The sequence below is a fragment of the Lytechinus variegatus genome, chromosome 3, assembly GCF_018143015.1.
Source record: "Lytechinus variegatus isolate NC3 chromosome 3, Lvar_3.0, whole genome shotgun sequence".
Taxonomy (NCBI): Eukaryota; Metazoa; Echinodermata; class Echinoidea; order Temnopleuroida; family Toxopneustidae; genus Lytechinus; species Lytechinus variegatus.
The window spans coordinates 22,852,083-22,871,739 of NC_054742.1; the positions used below are offsets into that span (position 1 = coordinate 22,852,083).

General features: G+C 35.6%; 1 protein-coding gene across 1 annotated transcript in view; it reads left to right on the top strand.

The window, feature by feature from the left end:
* Positions 1 to 602: 602 nt before the first annotated feature.
* Positions 603 to 19,657, top strand: part of LOC121410529 (transmembrane protein adipocyte-associated 1 homolog) — a 28,727-nt gene continuing 9,672 nt past the window's right edge. Inside the window, exons 1-5 of the mRNA XM_041602682.1 lie at positions 603 to 680; positions 8,527 to 8,747; positions 15,645 to 15,777; positions 17,795 to 17,884; positions 19,058 to 19,210. Coding sequence (XP_041458616.1) covers positions 678 to 680; positions 8,527 to 8,747; positions 15,645 to 15,777; positions 17,795 to 17,884; positions 19,058 to 19,210 — 600 coding nt within the window. The 5' untranslated portion in view covers positions 603 to 677. The remainder of the gene's footprint in view (positions 681 to 8,526; positions 8,748 to 15,644; positions 15,778 to 17,794; positions 17,885 to 19,057; positions 19,211 to 19,657) is intronic.

Sequence of the window (19,657 nt, forward strand, 5' to 3'; positions counted from 1 at the left end):
CAAATGACTTAATTTGTGAGGTACAAACTTAGCGTGGTGCTTACTACGTAGCCGCCATGACCGAGTTCACCCAATCCATGTAGGTTTTTAATGTGAATAGAAATATTCAGGAAAACTAACAAGTGTCTTGATATTAGCCCATTTTCATGTCGATTTTTCAAAAAATTTAGCTCGCGCTTGGCGCTATTGCATTATTGATTTAGTTCTGTAGAAATTAAGATAAAATAATTAAGCACGTGTATACTTCAATACCGGTCTTTAGCTCCCCAGCCCCGCCCCCCCCCCCCCCTTCAGCTACAGATATTGGACTTTGAGGGTCATGGACCCACAACAACAAAAAATGTGGAAAAAATAGAAAAGGAAAATAGATAAGGGTGAAATATGTTCTTAAATATGATGTCAAAATCGGCATACATACACATATATATATATATATAGATATACATAATTTATCTATGTATTATATATTCATTTTTTGTGTGTATAGAAGAGAACTATATCTTATGGGAGACTGGAGAACATTCGGAAAATTCCAAGAACTTTCAGAGTATTCCAGGAAGTGCATTTTGAAAAGTGGAAGCACCGATATCGATCATCCGTTCGAATCGCTAATCGTAACCTCACGATGTACGTGTACTACCAGACTGTTCCCAAGTGAGGCCGAGTGAGCTGAGTTCATGGTACATTTTTCTTTTTATTTGTTTTAGGCGTTTGTTTTTGATCCATTATGGCAATTATTTTGAATTTTCATTTATTTCCATAATGTGCTCTGAAATAGTATTGCGTTATTTCCACATTTAGATAACGAAAAACACCATCGGTAAGGAAGAAGCGTGTCATGTGCATAGACAGGCATGTGTGATTTCTCATGCCCGAAAATGAACGGGCGACATCACGTTTCTCTGTCTGAGTAATCGTAATTGCACATGAGTTGAATTACCCGCTAGGCCTACACCACAATGGTGAATATAATGAGGTGATCATAATTTAGGCATATCCTAGAACTATTTTAAAACTTATCACCAACCAAGTTGATATTCAATAGAAAATTTCTCACACTGTCACAGTTTATGCAAAATATAAAATCATGAGACATGAATAGATCTAGTACAGCCGCGGCTGGCAGCCATCTGTTTCGAGGAGAAAATGAATTATGAATATGAAAGGATCCGATAGGACTCCTGGATCTACTGGTATAGGCCTAGGCCTACCCAGTTGTTGTCAAAGTCAAAGTTATCAATATTTTGATATTCGAAAGACCCGTGGAGATCGCCATTTTTCTCATACTCTCTATATCTCTGTGGGGGGGTTGTGACATCAGCGACGAACAACTCAGTGTCCGACCTAGTCTTGAGGACGCAATGATGATGATTTTTATAAATATGTTATAACTTATATATTTCTTCATCATTGACGTCTTGACACTCTCTCCATAGTGCCTTCAGCGAACGACCAAAACAAAGATGGATTCCCCAAAAAAATCCATCCTTTTAAACCGAATTAAAGAGCATTCATTTAATTTTATTAATTCTTACACCTTCCTACGCCTAATGCGTAGGAAGGTTTTAAATATTACTATTTAAAAATGTAAAAAAATGAAGATTTCTTACCTAACTGATGCCGCGTAGACCCCTCGTTCCACATGTAAACAACGGAAATACAATAGCGTCGACCCTTGAACCGCTTATGTATGACGTACTTCCGGAAAGCAATGCCGTCTTAACGAACAATTTAGAGATAAAAAATCTTATTTAACAAATATTAAAATTTATTTTGTGATCATAAATAATTCATATCGATATGAATTATTTATGATCACAAAATAAATTTTAATATTTGTTAAATAAGATTTTTTATCTCTAAATTGTTCGTTAAGACGGCATTGCTTTCCGGAAGTACGTCATACATAAGCGGTTCAAGGGTCGACGCTATTGTATTTCCGTTGTTTACATGTGGAACGAGGGGTCTACGCGGCATCAGTTAGGTAAGAAATCTTCATTTTTTTACATTTTTAAATAGTAATATTTAAAACCTTCCTACGCATTAGGCGTAGGAAGGTGTAAGAATTAATAAAATTAAATGAATGCTCTTTAATTCGGTTTAAAAGGATGGATTTTTTGGGGGAATCCATCTTTGTTTTGGTCGTTCGCTGAAGGCACTATGGAGAGAGTGTCAAGACGTCAATGATGAAGAAATATATAACATATTTAAAAAATCATCATCATTGCGTCCTCAAGACTATGTCCGACCCTAGTCTTGAGGACTCCATGATGATGTTTTATTAATATAGATATCTACCTCTTCATCATGGAGTCTTGAACCCCCGGTTTTATATGTATGGTAGGGGTTCCTAAAGCTGCGCGGGTCCTAAAGCTACGCACCACTCATCGCGCATGCAGTTTTTATGGCAAATGCGATATGCGCACTCTGTGTGTGGAACTGTGACTGCAGAGTGACAAACGATTTCTATTCAATTTTTTTCTACAGAGGCTGCAGTAAATCTCTAAATGCAGAGAAAACCAACAACTGTAAGGAATTTTGGAGTTATATTCGCTTCAATTTCATTTTATCCTATAATGATTCTACATCGGGCGGCGAAATCAAGAGGTGTTCGGAAAACACGGCGGGATTTTCGTATTAGTGAGTTTTGTGATATTTTCTACTTGGTTAATGATTTTTAGAATGTTTGCCACAAATTAGTGAAATATAATTTGTTGAAATATTAAAATTGGGACAGTTTTTATTGTTTGAAAACAAAGTGCGTAGCTTTAGGTCCCCCCATCATATAAGAGACTGACCAAAACAAAGATGGATTTCCCTAGGAAATCCATCTTTTGATATAAAAATCACATAAATTGTGTTGATTTTATCAATTTCTACACCTTCCTACGCCTAATGCGTAGAAAGGTTTTTAAAAATGGTCAATAGAAATGTAAAAAAATGAAGGTTTCTTACCAGACTGATGTCGTGTAGATCCCTCGATCCACATGTACACAACGCAAATACAATAGGGTCGACCGTTGAACCGCTTTAAATGTATGACTTATATCCGGTTAGCGATGCCATATTGAAGAACAATTTATAGATAAAGATTATTATTCCACAAATACTAAAATTTAATTCGTGATTATAAATAATTAGTATAATACTGCTAATTATTTGTAATCACGTAAGAAAGGGGCACAAAATGCAGCTTTTACTGAATTCCCGATTGGCAGAAGAGGCCAGAAATCTCTAAAAAATGGGTGGCTGCACTAAAGGTGGAGAAATCAAGCCGTCTTCCAAATTCACGAGGAATGATGTTGTTCGTAGCGAGCATTTTACCGATTTCTTCAGCCGAGTATTGGGGCTCGAAGTCGTAGGCTCTCGGGCCTTCTAAGTTCTATTTCAATACAAACGTCCACGATAAGTTTTGATTTAAATACATAAAATCGACAGTAACAAATAATAAACAACGTTAGATATATTGAAATATAGCACGATTAAAAATTTCACGATATTCAAACTGGATATACAACCAAATTTCCAACATCAACACAAACACTTGGTTCCGGGGATGGCTGTACTGTCTGTACGTACAAATTTAGCTTTGTCAAATTTGCTAATTCGGATATCATTGAGATTGAAAAACCATGGTCTTTTCTGGCTGCTTCCCGGCTTGATCTGCATCAGTGTTGGTTAGGAACACGCACAGCCTCGATGTTGTTGAGATCATCAAGCCCAGGTTAATGCTCTATCCTGTGTCTTTCTAACATGTTCCCTAGCAGCTGCCCCCCACTTGGGATGGGCGGCGGTGGGTTGAGCGCTTTGGTCCCGGGAACCCTCCCTCTCCAGCTGCTGGAACTGTCAGGACATCTTGTTGTTTCAGTATGATTGGTCATGTCTGGTAAGGCTAGGTATCACCAGTGATATTAAATGCCACCAGCGTGCCAAGTCAATGCCTCTACTTTACCAGGCAGTCACCAAGACTGGTAACTGTAAGGTAGGATCTGCATCGTGGAATATGGCGAAACGAATGCAGCCTCCATTCAAGGCATGACTGGTCACAGGGAGTATATACCTAGCCTTCATGACAATTTTGGTTGGGTTGGGCCTCTTCCTGGTTTTCTCCTATCGGAGGGATACATGGTCTTGTGATCAGCTCCCAACTTCCGAAGGTCTTGTTGTTTCTTGACAGCCACAAAGTATATGTAGCCCGTAGTGCCACTCTTGACACAGCATCCAGCGCAACCTTGATTTCCTTTTTTGTCAGGCCAAGGAACTTGTGGCAGGTTCTCAGTGATTGGCTGGTAAAACCTCTAGATCCCACTTCAACTTTTTTTCCTTCTCTGATGAGATCCTCATATTTGCACTTCTTTCTGAGGTTTGCTTGAGCTATGTTTCACCTCTGCTGGGACTGTCAGTTCTACAACTATTCCTACCTTCATTGAAGGTGAATAAATTATTATATCTGGCCTACTTGACATGGTGGAGGGAAGGCCATTGGTATTTTGTCTTCATCCCATACCACCTTCCAGTCACTGCAGTTGTAGATTTGTTCTTGTTTCTTTGTCCCCATCCAGGTTACATTACATGTATTGTATTGAGTTTCTTTATTTGATTACATCGTTTGCCTGTGTTCTTGCTCGAAGGATGGCGGGAGTCTCTTGGTGCAGTATCTCCCGTAGGACTGTATCATGTCTCCAGTTGTACCTTCCTGTTCGCAGTGAGTACTGACAGCAGTTGAATATGTGTATCATGGTGCAGTTGTTGTATCCACACAATGCACATACTCCAAGTGCCTGTTTGTTCCAGATTTTGAGGTTGGCTGGCGAGGGAAGAGTGTCTTGTATTGAATTCAAGTAAAACTTGAGCATTTCTGGTGACCATGAGTAAAGGAGTTTCTTCCACTTGATGTCTAATTGCATGGCTATTTCCCATCCTAGCCATTTTCCTTGCTGGGCCATGCTATACAAGGAAACCAACATCTGCTCCTCTGCTACTTCTTTCACCAGCCCAGAGATGGCATTTCTGTGTTCTCGCCTGTTCATTTTATCAGCACGCTTCACCACTTTTGCAAATCCGATGCCTTGTATGCCAGGCTGCCCTCTGCAAAGTTCATTGATGAACAGGTGTCTTTCTCTTTCCTCTAACTCCTTTACTCCATTCCATTGTTTCTTCTTTCCCTGTCTGGACAACATGTGGCCATAAACAAACTGTGTCTCCTTATCCACTGCATATGTGTAAAGATTTTCATCAAAACTCATCGATATGTCTTTTAAACCATAAGACAATTTTACTAGCTTTTTAATAATATTTTCAAGTGTTTTATGTGTATATTTTATGTATTTCTTGTAAAAAAAGTATATTATGCAAACTTGGGGGTGGTTTCAGCCCAAGTATATCTGCACATGGAAGTTAGTACCAAGAGCAGTTGTTCGTTGCTGATGTCACAATTATGAACGAATCCCGCAACAATGGCGATCTCCATTCAGATACTTCGAACCTGAAGAAGCCTGAATTTGAAGAGGTGGTACTTCACTCTGGAAAATCGAATTTGGGTATAAGTGGATTCATTTTGATTATCATTTACTTGTCAATGATATTATGTGGTATTACATTTTGGGTTTCATTTTTCTTTTAAACATTTTGATTTTTTTTAAATTTCTGCTCGTACGCAGACGGCTCGCTAACGTGCAGCCAATTAGGGGGTTAACAATCCAAAATCCTCCCGACGGGGCTCATTGATTTTTGTCATTTTTTCTTAAAAATACATTAAAAGAACTGTACCAAAATAAAGATTATTCCGTTTTGGCCAGAAATGAACCAAAATGGGGAAAATAAACTTAAAAGGGGAAAAAAACAGTGACTTGATTGGGCTGTCACGCAACTTCACTTGAACCATGTTTTATCCAAACTTAATACATAAACATATGGCCATTGAGTCCCTGTACAGATCGAGCTAGAACTTTGGTCTCTGTATTTGTTTGGTGAGTGGAGCCAATGGAGTTCAGCAGAACAACCAACATAACAGAGACCGAAGTTTTTGGTCTAGAATAGATCTAGATCTAACTTAATTAGGTCCCTAGCTAGACCAAAAAAAGGCAAAGCCAAAAGCGCAAGCTTCAGACTCTTTACTGTATGGTCACTTTGGTGGTTGACGTTCTGCTGAACTGAGTTGCTGTTGGCTTCTCTCACCATTAACATAGACTAACTTTTTACTTCTGAATTGAGACCCGTACGTAAAGCCAGAGTATTAGCAGTAATGTTAGATTTCCTTAACATTCGTTGGAAACTTGATTCTCGGATCGTGTTTCCAACGAAGATGATGTCCATCACTCACTATTTCTTTTGTTTTTTTATTGTTTGAATTAAACATAATTTCATTTTTTACAGATTTAAGAATAAGGACCAACTTGACTGAACCATATGCAAGGCTCCTCATTAACTTTTTTTGGTGGTGGCCCGTTCGGGCCACCAAAACCTTCAAAAATATTTTTTGGTGGCCCATTAGTGAAGTTTGGTGGCCCGAAAAAAATATAAAGAAAAACATTAATTAAAAATGAATAAAACAAACTGAAATATTCTGCAGTCACTACCACGTACCACTATTCTTTGTACATCTTGTATGTAAATCATGCTTGCTGTTATTTTACTTTGCTTATTTTGTGGTAATATATAAATTGTTCTATCATTCTAAATATGAAGTGATTGAAAGATAATAAAAGAATTGAATTGTTCCCAGGTTGTGTGGACTTTTAATCTCTGTATAGACACACACTCATAATGGTAAAGTAAATAAATAATGCTTATAGCAAACTCAGATAGATTTACAAAACAATGATTTCTCCTTTCTTCCTTTTTGATCATAAAACCTAGATTATGCAGGCCCCAAATCCAGTTGATTTTCTCTTTTCCAGCATATTATAGCAGGAGAAAATCACAGAAAAATATGCTGCAGAATTAGAACAATGTGTAAAAGGGGGAAATAAACAAAAAAAAATTTTAGAATAGTATATTGAAAAAAGAAAACAAAAATTGTAAAAATGAATAAGTGAAATAAAATAAAAGAAAAAAATGAAGAAAGAAAAAACAAAGAACAGGAAAAAAAAAAATTTTGAGAGAAAAAAAAGAAAAATGAATAAGACAAAATTATAAAAAATGGGGAAAATTTTCATTATTATTATTATTCAGTAGTTCAAGATGTTCTTTAATCAGGCATATTCAATGGAAAGGGGTATAAATGGTTTAATCACTGTAAAAAAAAATGAAAGAAAAAATAAGAAAACAGCAAAAGTTATCTGGGAAAAACAGTGAGAAAATTCCTTTCCTATATTTGACAAAATTCACATTTCATATCAATGAAATGCCTTCCCAAAGTATTTACTTCCTCAAGAGTGGCTTAAGAAGTCATTATAAACAAGAAAGAAAGAAGCTGTCTATTTATTTTGGCTAGAAGAGACACAGCTTCGAAATAAACCAAATATCAACATACATACAAATGCACATGTGGGGCTGTGATGTACTCACCTATGTGTTTTATGTGTAATTAATGCATTTGGAAATCGGTCTTTTTGAGTCAAAAGAGAGGTCATAATTCCTCCTTTTAATGCTTGCAAATAATCAGGTTTCAGTAATATGGACTGTAGAAGGGCATTTCATGGGTGTAAAATGTGACATTGACGTAGATTTTCAAAGTTCTTGGGAAGATTTCTTAGCAGTAACATTTAGTATCGTAGCTCCCTGAGTCTGAATAGTCTGCAAGCGCACAGCTAGCTAGCTGCAGTGGTTTCATGCATGCGCTGCAAAGCTCAGCCAGACAACCGGCGCGGCCGGCTGAATAATAGTTACTGTATGCTAGCTATAGGCCTACATACTGTCATGACTATTCACTCTTTGTGTGTAGATTAACAAAAAAGGCGCATGACGAATTGGCTTGTAATGTGAACTGTAGAAAGTTGATAAATGCATGCAAAAGCAGAAGAAAAATTGCGCTACTTTGAAAATTATTGGTTGCCCGATTCGGGCCACCAAAACTTTACATTTTTCCAATAATGGTTGCCCGAGATGAATTTTTGGTGGCCCTGGGCCACCTGGCCACTGCTAATGTCGAGCCTTGCATATGCGTAGTATTAAACAATGCTAATACCACATGTTCAGGGAGGAATCATTGTTGCTTCACTTGACAATAAGGAGAAAATTAGAATATTTCATATAATAATAATACACATGTGAGTGGAAAATGTCATCACTTTCCTCATTTGCATACCAGCCAGTACGTGCATATAATAACTGTTTTGTTAAATTGAGCAAAATCCTAAAATGTCATAACTTTCTTATTTCACATCCAATTTTGATTGAATTTTCAATATTATGCTTGATGGATTTTTCTCTGTTTATTCAAATAAACGTTTTGTTTGGCTGGATTTGTCCCTTAAATATCTTGTAATATTGTAATAATGCCAGTACTAGGAAGATATCTGTTTTGTCTAAATTGCTTATCATGTTATAGTTATACTGATGTTTCTCTTTAAATTCTGCCTCCAGACAACCCTTTCTGTAATGGCAGTGCATATACTAATACCAGACCCCTCTGCATCACACAATTGGACAGATGTATTGAGTAGCACCCCATCTGCCAATGCAAGTAACATGTCAACAAGCTCAGATGTTTCTCAAACATTTACCATCCCTACTCTGGAACCAAACAGTACCGAACCTCTACCACCATGCCTTTGGATACTCTATGCAGAGATTGGTAAATCAAAGTAAGTTTTTCTTTCACCTGCGAAGCAGAGTGAGACTATAGGCGCCGCTTTTCCGACGGCGGCGACGGCGGTGGCGACGGCGGCGGCGGCGTCAACATCAAATCTTAACCTGAGGTTAAGTTTTTGAAATGACGTCATAACTTAGAAAGTATATGGACCTAGTTAATAAAACTTGGCCATAAGGTTAATCAAGTATTACTGAACATCCTATTAGAGTTTCATGTCACATGACCAAGGTCAAAGGTCATTTAGGGTCAATGAATGTTGGAGGGATCAACACCGAAATCTTAACCTGAGGTTAAGTTTTTGAAATGTCATCATAACTTAGAAAATATATGGACCTAGTTCATGAAACTTGGAAATAAGGTTAATCAAGTATCACTGAACATCCTGCATGAGTTTCACGTCACATGTCCAAGGTCAAAGGTCATTTAGGGTCAATGAACTTTGGCCGAATTGCAGATATCTGTTGAATTCCCATCATAACTTTGAAAGTTTATGGATCTGATTCATGAAACTTGGACATAATAGTAATCAAGCATCACTGAACATTTTGTGCAAGTTTCAGGTCTCATGATTAAGGTCAAAGGTCATTTAGGGTCAATGAACTTTGGCCGAATTGGGGGTATCTGTTGAATTACCATCATAACTTTGAAAGTTTATTGGTCTAGTTCATTAAACTTGGATATTATAGTAATCAAGTATCTCTGAACATCCTGTGCGCATTTCAGGTCACATGACCAAGGTCAAAGGTCAATGAACTTTGGCCGAACTGGGTGTATCTGTTGAATTACCATCATAACTTTGAAAGTTTATGGATCTGATTCATGAAACTTGTACATAAGAGTAATCAAGTATCACTGAACATCCTGTTCGAGTTTCAGGTCACATGATCAAGGTCAAAGGTCATGTAAGGTCAATGAACTTTGGCCATGTTGGGGTTTTTTGTTGAATAACCATCATATCTCTGTAAGTTTATTGGTCTAGTTCATAAAAAGTGGACATAAGAGTAACCATGTATCACTGAACATCTTGTGCGAGTTAGAGTAGTATTCAAAGTCAGCACTGCTGCTATATTGAACCGCGTGGTGCAGGTGAGACAGCCAGAGGCATTCCACTTGTTCTTTTTACTTCTTCAGTTCATGACGTTGATATGGATAATATATGGTAGTCCATTGCAATTGAAAATGTCATTTTTAATGTACATGTATATGTACATGTTAGACATCACTAACTTTCCATATTGATCATTGCAAAGAAAATAAAAGAAACAAAATTGTTAAGATGCATTTTGCACATGACATGATTCCCATCATTACATCGCTTCCAGGGAACTGCATTTGGTATTACTGCAACATGTTTCAAGTAACAAGTATGTGTGTACATCAATGTCTGTTGGGGTGGGAGCATTGATATACAGCTGTAGTAAATGCTGTTCTTCTCATCAGGTTGTATTTTAGAAATACCTAATTTATAACCAGCACTGGGGCCTGTTTCTCAACACCGTCGTAAGTCTAACTTCTTGACTAAATCGGAGATAGTGAGCTACTTGTCTGCTGACCGTTTCACGAAGCCCTTTTTACCAAGATCGGGTACAACAACCTCACTAAATATTTATGACAACTCTGAACCTGTCATAACTTCTTTCTTAATGACGTAGTGGCATCACGTAGGTAGACTATGACATGCAAAAGTGCCTAGAAATGTTGAAATTGTAATCTTATTCAATCATAGAGGTTGAAATTACATCACAAAACAAGTGGGATAATGCATTCAATGATAATTGGAATACAAAGAAACTGTAAAAACTGTTGGTAAAACGCCACAAAATCATATTTGTTGTTTTCAGACCCCTATTAACAGTTGGATTAATTCTATCTCTAATTTATGCATATAAATTTGTCAAATATCGTATGTTTTGGTATCAATGATTAAAAATATTTTGTTAAATTATATTTTGATGACGTTTGGACTCGTAGAAGACCGTATAATTATAATCATTCTACAAAGAAAACCGTTATGGTTTACTTTCATAAACTAATAAAATTGGATATCCCGGGGGTACCCATCTCAACGTCCACAAGTGATTTTTTTAGTCATGAAATGAATTATTCATAATTTAATTTTCTCTGCAATTGAATGCTCCAGTCTTTATGGTCTAAGTATGTATGATGCATAAGTCACCTGTGCTATTATTTTGAAAATATTTATTTTCTAATTCATCACAATGTTTGCAATTTTGTCATAATTTTTCTTTATGAAAATTATGCAATTTCGTAACTAAGGCTACGTCTCGTCTGCTCTTTTTACAGATAGTATCAATATCAAGGTATTCTAGTTAGGAAGCCTTTTGAGAAAAGGTTTAGTAAGATTGGAACTAACTACGTGGTTGGTGGTTAAAGATATGACTAACTTGTCCAAGTGTTGAGAAACGGGCCACAGGTTACTATATTCCTGTCTACTCCCTATTCTTCACAATAATCGTACACACCCCCAATTCAAGGTGATTGGAAAGTGAGAAGATACCCTTTTTTTTCTCTTCATTTTGTTTTCTGATCAATTTAACTTCTAAATTGGTCAAGTTGTTTTTTAACATTGTTTTTAATTATATGTAGAAGTACAATGTATGCAATTTCAACGTATTGCAAGTCAGAATGTTCAAAGCGCTACCTGTACTAGTACATGTATATCGGATATTGATCCCCGGATCAAAACATGTGTTTAAAAAGATGTTCATAGATTCGCGTCCGCTGAAGTTGCCGCGCAATCCGTGAAAATTAATGTATCGCGAACATTTCTGAATTTACAGTATTGCATTACAAATGTACGTACATGTATGTAAAAGCTACAGTTCATTAGACTGTGAGTAAAGTAAACAAATACACAGACACACTATACATGTACATGCTGACATTGTGTTAATTACCAGTGTTACCAAGCTGTATTTGTCCATCTGTTGTTCTCATGTATGTATTTGTACATAGAATCAGTTTGCCTTTTAGGGTGTTTTTTCAGATGCATATGTAATTGATGATGTCATGCTGATACAATCTAGAGGGTTCCTCCCTCATATACTTTTTATGCATTATTCATAGTGAATAGCAAAAGGTTTATTAAAGGACAAGTCTACCCAAACAAAATTTTTGTCTGAAAAATGTTGAATAAAAAGAGAAAAATCAAACAAGCATAACACTGACAATTTCATTAATATCAAATGTAAAATAGGAAAGTAATGATATTTTTAAGTTTCTTTAATTTCACAAAACAGTTATAAGCACATCCTGGTTGGTATGCAAATGAGAGGACTGATGATGACACCAACTCTATATTCTTTTGTATTTTATTATAGAAAATATTCTAATGTTTTCCTCATTGTCCCATGGAACCAAATTGTTTTCCTTCCTGAACATGTGGTAAGACCACTGTTATAATTATTGTCAAATCGGTAAACATTGAAATATTGTATAATTCAAACAATTAAAAAAATCATTGACTCTCTCATTTGCATGTCACTGAGTTGTGCATGTAACTGTTTTGTGAAAAATAAGCAAAAGTTTAATATGTCACAACTCTCTCTATTCCATTCTGATGAAATTTTCAGCATTATGCAGGACCCATTATGTTTGATAGATTTTCGTCTATTGATTCAAATAAACATTTTCTGGGGTGGACTTGACCTTTAATTTTTGAAAATGGACTGTGGACCCTTTATGACATGTACATGTAGGCTGCCATGTAATGTACATCATGGGGGGGGGGGATTTACATACCTGTACCTGCCTGAGTGGCTAGAATTTATTATGGAGTACATGTAATATAATATGCAAGGTTCAATGATTAAATGGAAACATATGACCAATGTTAGTTTACCAGGAAGTATCATTCTATCTGTACATATTGAGAAAAGTAGGCTCTCAAGCAGCTATTAAAGAAGTAATCAAATTGAAGATTGAAAGGTTTTATTTCGACAAAAACACAATTTTTAACTGTTATTCCTGTTAAAAAGTTATAACATTTTAAAGTTTCGTTTTACAAAACAGTTATACGCACATCCTGGTCAATATGCAAATGAGCACCCATTACTATTACTTTTGTATTTTATTCTAGGAAATATGAAAAATTCTAATTTTCTCCTCATTGTGATGTGAAACAAAATTTGATTCCTCCCTGAACATGTGGAATTACCATTAATTTTAACAGATTATGGTGAAGTCAAAGTTGGCTTTTATTGTGAAATCTGTAAAAAATTGAAATACATGTATTGTATAATTCAGACAATGAAAAAATACAAAAGAAAAGGGGAGTGAGGGACACCATTGACTCTCTTATTTGCATATTCGTTGAGTTGTGCATACATGTACATGTATAACTGTTTTGTGAAAAATAAGTGAAACTTCAAAATGTCATAACTTTCTTATTTTACATCCGATTTTGATGAAATTGTCAGCGTTATGCTTGTTTTATTTTTCTCTATTGATTCAAATCAACAATTTTCTGGGGTGGACTTGAACTTAAGTTAAATTTTACATTGATATAAAATTCTAGATGTAAATGTAGATGATTTCCATTAATCGAGGATTGACCAGTTTGATCTTTTAGCAGGAACTTTGTTGGTATAAATGTTAATCATTTTTGCACCATCGGTTCATAAAACAAGTGCCAGAAAAGTAATTTGTTACTAACTATGTTGTTGACAAATTGACCTTGCAAGAGATGACTTTCCACAACCACAGGTAAACTGAAAACAACATATTTTGTTTGTTTGTTTACGAAAGCAAAAAGTAATATTTAAAACTACTCATGTTCAAGTACCAAATGTTTATGATACCAGTACAGGTGAATTGTCCCTTATTTTCATTGAAATTCAGCAGTACATGTATCTAGATGTATTCCGGGGGGGGGGGGGGGCACTCAGTATATAATGCATTGCATAGTGGGTATGTGCCGCGGAGGGGACCCCCATTTTCACACTCAAATTTCTGTTCCAAGGCATAGCATTTTTGTCTTATTGAGAAGAACAAAGAAAGCCACTCCAAGGCATAGCATTTTCTTATCAAGAAAAAGAAGAAAGAAATCCGCTCCAAAGCTTCGCATATTTTTCGTTACACCGTTCTGATCGCATTGATCTGCTACAACGAGCTGCAATTTTGGTGAAAAGCGGTCGCAGAGCGCTGTCCTACCATCGCCTCAGCTCACCACGAGCACACCCGGCGGAGGCCGCGCTAGCTGCATCATGCACACATGACCGTTTCATAGGGATGCATACGCACACGCTGGCAATCCGTTCCAAGGACACCTTTTTTAACAAACATTTGTAGTTCCGAAGCCCGTTCCGAGGACCCTCCTTTTTACAATAAGCCCGCTCCAAGGCCCCCGTTTTTTGTCTCGCCCGCAGCACACCCCCACCATTTCTTTGGTCGAGTGCCCCCCCCCCTCCCCGGAATGTATTCAGATGAGATATTGGAAGTCCCCAATTGTGTGATTACATATTTTTTTCTCAAATGATATATGTAGTAAACAGATTTAGTGAATAAATCTAGATTCTATTTTCATTGTAGCAACAAGATTTTTATTAGCATAGATATCTCCTTGTAAGAGTTTATAACAATTGAACTCTGCATTAGTCAGAGATGAGCAGTTCCACAGTTACGGAGTGACATTCAGAAACAATTTTTTAGCATTTACACAAAGATATCACACATACTGAAGTAGTTATTTGCAAAGAAATGGTACCTGACAGTAGTTGATGAAACCCACTTTTCAAAATAATAACATTTGTTATTTTAATCCACTAAATTAATGAGATATGAATATTCATAAACATGGTTACGGAGTGACGAAAAATGGACATGCATGTTTCAGGAGGAAACATATTGCTCAAACTCTGAACTTTAAGTGGCTGTCACAATGTTGAGTTATTAATTGGATTCTATGTTGTTCTAGCTTTTACATGCTGCATTGCATTAAAAAATTGGTGTATTTTTTCATTAATTACAACTTAAAACATAAACCCGTACCAGGTTACGGGGTGATGGTCATGGAGTGACATCTGAAATATTCACAGACAGACAACGTAAAATGAACTTATATTTCAAAATTTTCTTTTAATGTAAAATGATGACCTTCAGATTATCAAAAAGAAAATTTTAGAAAACAAGCAATAGTTTTCTGTTAAATTGAAATTAAGTATAAAACAATATAAGTAGTCCCATGTATAGAATTTTTTGTATGGTTTGGATGCGTAAGATAAAAAAATTGTGGCTAATTACTGTATGTTCCCCTTTTGTATTTATGAAATCCCATATGAGTTTTGATAGAAAAAAATTTGATCCAGATTTGAAATAGAGCCAATATGAATTTTTGGAAAATGTCCACTTTTGCTTGAAATTGCCCAGATTCATTCATTGCTTATACATTTGAACAATAATTAGTTTAAATTTCAAAAGCCTTTAGTTCTGAACAATGAAATTCATCCCTGATATGAATCGTGTGTATTTATCAGAGTATCAAAGCATCTGGCCGACGGACACAAAATGTATTCGTAACGGATAAAGCAAAATTTTTGGGTGGCTCCATCCGTTTTCATCCGCTCCAGACAATAGACAAAATGGGCGAACAATGAAATCATTGGACGGATGCTCAATGGATATATGTAAAGTGTATGAAACATGTGTGCAAAGAGTACACAACGGATACATAACATTTTCCAATGGATAACAAGATTCTTTTCTGTTTTACATCCTTTCTGCACCCATAAGTGCAGTGGGACCAGGCCTTCACAATTCTAAAAGTCAATTCTTCTCTATCTAGTTTATGAACTGTAAAAGTAATATGTGCTAATTTTGTTCATGTACATGACTTGTAGCTTCAATATCTACTTTATTTTTTCTTTTGCAGTATTAGAGTATGGGATTTGATGCTTCTCGTTCCCAATGCCATCTTCCTACTCTTCCTGCTTCTCAGGTCAAAGGTTGCAGTTGCTAAATTGCGCCAAACCAATAGACCAATCTTTTTCACATTCTACATTATGGTGAGTTTCTTGTATGTTCTTGCAATAGCCAGATGATTGATGTACAAGAGCTTCATGATTTTTCCATGTTATGGGACAGAAAACCACTCCCCCTCCATTTTTGTTGCTTTAATTATGAAAATTTCAGTTTTGGTTTCTTCATGTAGTAGTTGATGTTTTTAATTTGATTAAGTCAATTGACTATTAAAACAATTTGAATGTAGTTGGTTTATTGTCCATGAAACTGAAATGCATCCTAGACTCTCCAAAATGATATAATGTTCAAACAAGTGATCTCCACACATGTACATGTACACAGTTCTTAAATAAGTTTATGTTTGTGTCATAGCAAACATGTGACCATACTGTTACACGACTTACACCAATCTAAAAAAAATTGTAAGGAATCGGCAGGAATCAAGCAGAATCGATTGGAATACAAAAAAATATTAAATTCTGGAAAAAATGAGTGGGGTATTTCCAATTCATCACACAAAAATACTAGAAGGGAAATGAACCACAATGGAGTCAGTTTGAAAATTTTGGCTTTGTCCTTGGATATTCAAGGGACTATTCACTGCATTCTATTTTTTTCCAACATCACAGCAGCATTTGAAACATGAATGCATTGGAACAGCTGGGGTTGGGGGGACTTGTCCAGGTGATGGTCAAATGACAGTCATTTCATTCTGGCTTTTTTTTATTGAGAATTAGTGTGTTGGCGGGCGGCTTTAGATATTGTTTATGAAATTGATTGTATTGAAATAAACCACAAATGACTTATCTAGAAGTCAAATATACTTTAAAAGATAAATACCAGTTGTGGTAGCAATCTCAAAATGAGTTCGAAAGGAATCTAATAAAATGACCACCCAAGTGTCTTTGTCTCACCTGCATACATGTAGCAGAGTGAGACTATAAGTGCCGCTTTTCTGACGGCGGCGGCGTCAACATCAAATCTTAACCTAAGGTTAAGTTTTTGAAATGACATGATAACCTAAAAAGTATATGGACCTAGTTCATGAAACTTGGAAATAAGGTTAATCAAGTATTACTGAACATCCTAATATAGTTTCATGTCACATGACCAAGGTCAAAGGTCATATAGGGTCAATGAACTTAGACCATGTTGGGGAATCAACATCAAAATCTTAACCTGAGGTTAAGTATTTGAAATGTCATCATAACTTAAAAAGTATATGGACCTAGTTCATGAAACCTGGACATAAGGTTAATCAAGTATCACCAAACATCCTGCATGAGTTTCATGTCACATGACCAAGGTCAAAGGTCATTTAGGGTCAACGAACTTTGGCAGATTTGGGGGTATCTGTTGAATTACCATCATAACTTTAAAAGTTTTTGGATCTGATTCATGAAACTTAAACATAATAGTAATCAAGTATCACTGAACATCCTGTGCAAGTTTCAGGTCACATGATCAAGGTCAAAGGTCATTTAGGGTCAATGAACTTTGGCCAAATTGGGGGTATTTATTGAATTATCATCATAACTTTGAAAGTATGTTGGTCTAGTTCATAAAACTTGGACATAAGAGTGGGAAAAAAATCTGTAGTTGCTGAGAAATTAGCAAAAATAAGCACAGAATTCCATGAAATGTTGGTTATTTTCCCAAGCAGTATTAATAAACCGTCCAACATATGCCTTTTTGTGTTAGTTTTCATCAGAATTTTCGGTTTTTGGCTAAGATTTCATGATTTTACAAAGGTGAGTTGATTTCAATGTACCAGATCTTTGATAATACATGTATGATGGTATTTAACATTGATTTTAAAAGCTTTGAACTCATGAAATAATTATTTGCTGCAATTACTTTCTTTTACATTTACCTTTCTTACAATTACTTTCTATACCAAGCCCAAAATTTAAATTGAATAATCATACATCAATCAAAGCTTTATTCTTCTAAACACAGCAATGCAAGTTTTATGCAGTTTTTACCACTTGCCTGCTGGGTATATTATTTAAGAATAGCTCCAATTAATTTGATTTTTTTTTCTTGCACTTTTATTTTCAGGCCTTTGTAGCAACCATTGTTAGTGTTATCAGAGCTATCGTATCAATGATTGTAGATGCCACAACCTTACCAGGGGATTTAACAGATACAGTAAGATTTAACAACTTTTCTTTGATACATTATCCAGGATAATGTATTCAGAAATGGATTGGAGGACTCTGGAGTCAATGTTTGAAGCTTGTTCATACAAATTGAAAATGACCTTTAAAAAGAAGAACCAGGGAGCAAAGCATTTGAAAATATTTATTTTGCTGTTAGTAAATATTCAAAAGAAGTTATTTCTCTAAAAGGTGTAATTTCCTTGTTAGTCAAACTCTTGTTGGAGCTACCATTTGCTTAACCAGTGATTTCAGAGTAGACTGTGCAAATAATAAGTTGATATCCACTGAGTTTGTTTATGTGCATCAAGAACTTCCGTTTTATTGATGATTCCCATTACATAATATTCAGTCATTAACAAAACACTTATACTTTTTCATCAGCATGGCTAACTTGCATTAAGGGAATAGAAAGCAAAGAGAGAATGAATAACAACCCATAACTCAAGTGTTATGTTTTTTTCATCTCTAACTTTCCTTATAAACCCTTATAGTCCTGCTGTTCCTTAATTATGTTCAGTCGGGGGGGGGGGGGGGGCATTAATATCTCAGCAGTGAATATTCTCTATAGCATTCTTAACAATTGTACTTAAAAAAATTGGCATGAACAAATCTGTAATTGATAGCGCTACAATTGTGATCTGAGTCCCAATATGCATGTATTTCTGTAAGACGTACATCCATTTTTTAATTAGGTTTTTTTTCCTTTGTACGAGTTTGAATTTTAACAAATGTTTGTTTTATTATGTACAACCCCTTTTTTTCTCTGATTATTTAAATCAAATCCACCCTTGCCATTTTGAGAGATACATGTATGGTTGGTCCCTCTACCAATTTTTGTCTCGCCTGAACGAAGTTAGACAGAGACTTATTTTTAGTCTTCTTATCTGCTTTTTCATTCATTTATTCATTCTGTATTATTTCACTCACTCATTCATCCATCCTTCAATTCATTTATCTGTGTTTCTTTCAGTAGGATGGCTATAGCAAACTATTATTTTGTTTTTACTGGATATCCTTTATTGACAATCAATATATTTAGAAGTGTCTAGGTTATCAAATTAACTTATAGTAATATTTTGCATTTCAATTGTTAATAAATTTGGTGATAGTAACTCAAATTGCACCAAGTGTTCATATATTTTTTGTTTCTATGATCAATTAGATTCTGTGGTTAGCTGTGAGGTTTGCTCTTCTCTCCATTGAGCTGAGTGTGGTTATATTTGGGATAGGTTTCAGTCACCTTGATAGTCGATCCAGCATCACACTCATTCTTCTTATTACGTGTGTTATCTCCTTCTGCTACTCAGTGGTTCAAGTAAGTCAAACAGTATACTCATTCTTGATATTATATGTTATATCTGTCTGCTGCTCATTGTCTTTTACAATTTTTTAGTTCTTTCACCTTTTTTGCTTGCTAAAACCAATAGATCTCTTTGGAATGAGCTACCCTCTTACATTCATAATGCCAAGTCTGTCAGTCAGTTCAAGACCCTACTCAAAACCTACCTGTTTAATAGATGATTTACAGTTGTGGATTGGTCAATTGAAGGTGCACACCAGTTTTGACTTTTAGTATTTAGCTGTGTCATATTTTCTTTTCTCCCAAGTATGAACAAAAACAGAATACAGTGGATAAGAAACGCCCGTAGTAAGCGCCTTATAAATGTTATGTATATTTATTATTTTTATCATTGGATGAAAAAAAGAACAACACTCTTGCAGCTCAAGTTCCCATTGCGATACTTGCCCATATTTTTATTAT